Source organism: Wyeomyia smithii, chromosome 1 (genome assembly GCF_029784165.1).
Source record: "Wyeomyia smithii strain HCP4-BCI-WySm-NY-G18 chromosome 1, ASM2978416v1, whole genome shotgun sequence".
Lineage (NCBI taxonomy): Eukaryota > Metazoa > Arthropoda > Insecta > Diptera > Culicidae > Wyeomyia > Wyeomyia smithii.
Window position 1 is genome coordinate 18,502,171 of NC_073694.1, and position 4,655 is coordinate 18,506,825.

Here is a 4,655-nt window from a genome sequence, read left to right on the forward strand (position 1 = left end):
ATAGCGAATTTCTTCATTCTACCAGCTCACCTCGTTTTGACCTGGAAGCGCACTAACTGCTGTCAAAACCCTTCTTTATTCGCTCGATTTTGACCCAGTTTTGATCTGCCGTGCTGCCCGAAGCGCACTGTAAAATTTGTCAGCATCAACCCACCACCGCACTTACTAAGTTCGTAAACAATTATCTGGCATCTCTTTCTTACTTGCGTCGTAAATGACAATGTCGTTTCTTTATTCCTCGGCAGTTTTGACCGGACATAGTGGAATAAAGAAATTTGCTATAAAGCACGTGAGGTGGCGGGTTGAAGCTGCAGCATTTTACAGTGCGCTTCGGACAGCATACCAGGTCAATATCGAGCGAATAAAGAAGGGTTTTGACAGCAGTTAGGTTGCTTCCAGGTCATAAAGAGGTGAGCTGGTGGATTAAAGAAATTCGCTATAAAATAACACGTGGTTTATTGTTTCTCTATGTAATGCGTGTGCAAGCTCAGAATTTTTGTCTGGAATAAAGAATGGAAAATGATGATGCAATCACATACATAAGACATACGTAACACTCAGGAAGAAATCTTCCAAAAAAAATTGGTACAAAATAAACTACTCGAAAGTACCAACCTCTGTAAAAAAAACCTCTGTTTAAGTTGTTTTTGAAGGCAGTGTACCTGCGCAGCCCTGCATTTGTCTCGTTCCTACTCGAAAAATGCTGCATTGATTTTGTAAATAACTTTTTGACAGTTCCTTATGGGATTTTCTTTGGGGCTCGATAAGGCCGAGAAAAAGAAAATTCATTTTGTTCATTATTTATCGAGCAGTTTGACAGGGCGAGGTACGGAGTACTATGGGGTAACGTGTATCAGAAAAAAACGCCAGTGTTACGTATGTCTTATGTATGTGATGCAATCCTGCTTGCTGTTGTGTGTTCCCAGTTTTGGCAACTCTCCGACATTTCGTCGAGGGGTGAATCAAACTAAACGTGTACAAAAGATTTTCTCTCATACCTGAGCCACAGACAGACGCCCAAGCTGAGTTCCAAACTTGTGTAAAGTTTTTTGTAGTAGCAATCCGTAACCAGATAGCGCTACCAGTACTGCCAGCCTCGTACACCAGCGAAAAATATGTATTGTAGCGATAAGTTCACCAGGCGGCGCTAGTGTACAAGTGATTTATAACGCAATTTACTTTGAAAATTTACACGGAAATTTTGATCAATGTTGTTCTTGCTTGGACGTCTGTCTGTGCCTGAACTAAAAGCCAAAAAATTGCTATATGAAGTTCTTTCGAAATATAATTTTAAGCAATCAATGTTGAATGTAAAACTCACACAATACACAAATCCTCTTACATTAGTTTTATCCTAGAAACATATAAGTAACGAATCGATCTGAAACAATATCCGCTGGTCAATATACTGCATTTTCAATTCACTTCTCTAAGCACTCTATTGAATGTATTGCCGCACACGAATGAAAGCCAGCTGTCAAAAAGATATGCTGGATTAATGTCATTCGTTTTTGCGGTGTAGCTACACTCGGACTACACTTTTTACCTTCTAACTCCGGGAACGGTGTAGTACCGCCGCGAAAACGAATTCTTTAGTGTCAATGAGCACTTTGATCACTTTGATGCACACTTTTTTGTTGTTGCACACTAGCACTTTCAAACTTCTTTTTGAATAAATTGTACCTTAGGTGCTTTGTCTCGTGCACCCTTAACGCAGAACTTGTCTGGTATGTATTACCGCAAGCATCACATTTGAAAGGTCGTTCTTCCGAATCAATAACACGTTCTGAACTGTGCGTTCTTTCATGAGATTGTAGATAATAAATCGACTTGAACGACGAACTGCAAAAATTGCATTTAAAAGGCCGTTCATTAGTGTGGCTAATCATGTGCTGCCTTAGTTTGTAAGCATTCGGACATTTTTTGTCACAAATTTCGCATTTATGCGGGCTCTCCAAGGAATGCTTTTCCCTATGTTTTTTCAAATTTAAAGCTGTTTTATAAGATGAACCGCAAATATCGCAATTGAAAAATTGTTCTTCAGAGTGAGCAGCCACAAGTGTCACAGGATTTTGCTTTGAATTGTGAGTCAGTTTATGATTTCTTAGATTATGTTCTGACCTCAATGATAGACCGCAAATATCACACTCAAAAGGCCGTTCATTAGTATGACACAACAAGTGTCGCATTAGCTTGGAAGGAACAAGAAACCCTTTTCCGCAAATTTCGCATTTATACGGTAGCTCAGAGTGCCTTTTCTTATGAGTTCTCATAGCTACAGCTGACTTGAATGATAAACCGCAAATATCGCAATTAAAAGGCCGTTCTTCAGTGTGACTAACCATGTGCTGGGTGAGCAATGCACTGCTCGGATTTCCTTTTCCACAAATCGTACACTCGTACTGCTTTCTGTTTTGGCTTTCAAACTTAGGACTCACAGTGGTACTCTGATGAATCCTCATATGTAAATGAAGTGAAGCCATTTGTTTGTACTGTTTGCCGCATATGTCGCAGGGGTATTTCGTTGAACCATCGCTTCGACTGTTATCAGCCTGTTTTGTCTCCAAACCTTCCGCGTTGCTGCAATAGAAAAAAAAATGAATTGGTTTACAATTAGCGTTATGAAAAATCAAATCTAGCTTTAAAATTGAGTTTGAAGAGGTGCCTTTCTAGCTCGCCAAAAGCTTTATTTGTGTTATCTACCTTAATCATTGCAATGAATTAAGAGAAAACTTAATCACTACAATCAAGATGAAAATACTTACCGTAGGGAGGGCTCGACCTTGTGGATCTTCATATGAATTTCAAGAAAACCACGTCTCTTGTACGATGCGTCACAGATGTCGCATTTGAAGGCTCGTGCATCGCTGTGAGTATTCATATGTTTTTCGAGGTGAAATTTACTCGGGAATGTTTTATCGCAAATCAGACACTTGTGAGTCGTCTCATGTTTTTGTTTCACACCAGTTGAACTTTCCTTCGGGTCGTTCGAGGCAGTCGGTTCGCTGCTAGCGAGCGGAGTTTCTCCTTCCGTAGCCTCAGCGTCGGATATTATTAGCTCTTCTGACTTTATTGATGGAGTGAATTCTTCCACCTTTATTAGGCTATATTCCTCCATTCCGACCACAAACACGGAATAAGTAATCTCTTAATTTTAACGTGATTATGCTTACTTTTTCACTTGTTTCAGCTTAAAATGTACCACAGATAATGGAAGATGTCTTTGATGTTTTCCAACTCGGACGGGTAAACAAAAGTAGGTATGTCATGGCAGCACGCTGAAAGCATGCTGTTTAATTGTTAATGTTATAAATACGCTTAGCGTATGCTGTGCGCAGGGTTGCCACATTTAAATCTGTGTTTTCCTTTGAAAAAATCTGAGCATCTGTATCAGGAACAAAAATATCTGTAAAAAAAAATCTGTATTGTTCAAACTAGAGATCCTCAGAGTGAGAGATAAGCGTTGAAAAAAACCGCTGATTTGGCAACTAGTTTTCACATATCAGAGGTGCCAGATCTCTTCTCAAAGCGCAATGTTCACTAACTTTTTTATTCGGCTCGTATAACTGGTGACGGTGAAGTCCTGGGGAATAATAAAGTGCATCACAAAAACCGTGAAGGTATTAAATTTTATGTTCATGTTTAATTTTATACACTTTCATCATTATTCTGTAGACCATACAAAGGGTTTGTGAACCACCAGTTTAAAATCACTGTGATGAAGCAACTTTGGAGCATTTTCAATTCATGTTTTAGCAATAAACATGAGAAACGTATAAAAATAAATATATTCTTTTTTGAACCTTATTGCAATACCTTTCAATGTGTTACCGCAGACAGACGTCCAAGCTGAGTTCCAAACTTGTGTAAAGTTTTTTGTAGTAGCAATCCGTAACCAGATAGCGCTACCAGTACCGCCAGCTTCGTGCACCAGCGAAAAAAAATGTATTGTAGCGATAAGGTCACCAGGCGGCGCTAGTGTACGAGTGATTTATAACGCAATTTACTTTGAAAATTTACGCGAAAATTTTGATCAATGTTGTTCTTGCTTGGACGTCTGTCTGTGGTGTTACCTTTCTTGTTCGTTTGGCTCGAATTTTTACCCTTTAAATCTAAAGCCTGTAGTACACTCTTTGTCTAATGGTCAAATATTTGACCTTCTGACATAATGGTCAAATTTATTTGACATCATGGTTGTTGTTTGCCCCATGTTAAAATTGGAGAGTGACAAATAATTTTCTTTGACCAAATTTTTATCTGTCAAAAAGTGACATATATTTGAAGCTCGGTCAAAGAGTGTACTACAGGCTTAAGGGGAGACATCTGGCTTCTTACTTTTCATCCTCACCCACCTCGATGATCCCTGTTGTTTTTTTCATGAGTGATGCCATTCACTCGGAAAATACTTGAATGTTTTTATTGCTTTTTATGCACAATTCCCCCTGCAGGCGATAGTTTTACCGTCTGGGGGTTACCGGAGAATCTGCATCTTTAATATCCTTAAAATCAAACGTGTCATCCATCAATGATTATGATTCATTCATTGACCCATCTGAATTGTACTCGCACTAGCAATATGCCTGGTATGTTCCAAACCTAGTCCAGAACGGACTCTAAGGTAGAAATAAGCTTACACTACACTATTTACTTCTGAC

At 39.0% G+C, this 4,655-nt stretch overlaps 1 protein-coding gene across 3 annotated transcripts; it reads right to left on the reverse strand.

Moving 5' to 3' along the window:
* Window positions 1-1,259: 1,259 nt before the first annotated feature.
* Window positions 1,260-3,397, reverse strand: LOC129734000 (zinc finger protein 235-like). 3 transcript variants are annotated; one of them, XR_008729756.1, is made up of 3 exons: window positions 2,766-3,397; window positions 1,547-2,580; window positions 1,260-1,381 (listed from the first exon to the last, which is right to left on the reverse strand). XR_008729756.1 is itself a non-coding variant. In XM_055695679.1 (2 exons), exons 1-2 carry the CDS (start codon window positions 3,116-3,118, stop codon window positions 1,599-1,601), a joined length of 1,335 nt encoding a protein of 444 aa, XP_055551654.1. In that variant the 5' UTR covers window positions 3,119-3,396; the 3' UTR covers window positions 1,260-1,598. The 3 variants fall into 3 exon arrangements, 1 of the variants encoding a protein (XP_055551654.1); XR_008729755.1 differs by having other exon boundaries at window positions 1,260-1,474; XM_055695679.1 differs by having other exon boundaries at window positions 1,260-2,580; window positions 2,766-3,396.
* Window positions 3,398-4,655: the final 1,258 nt, after the last annotated feature.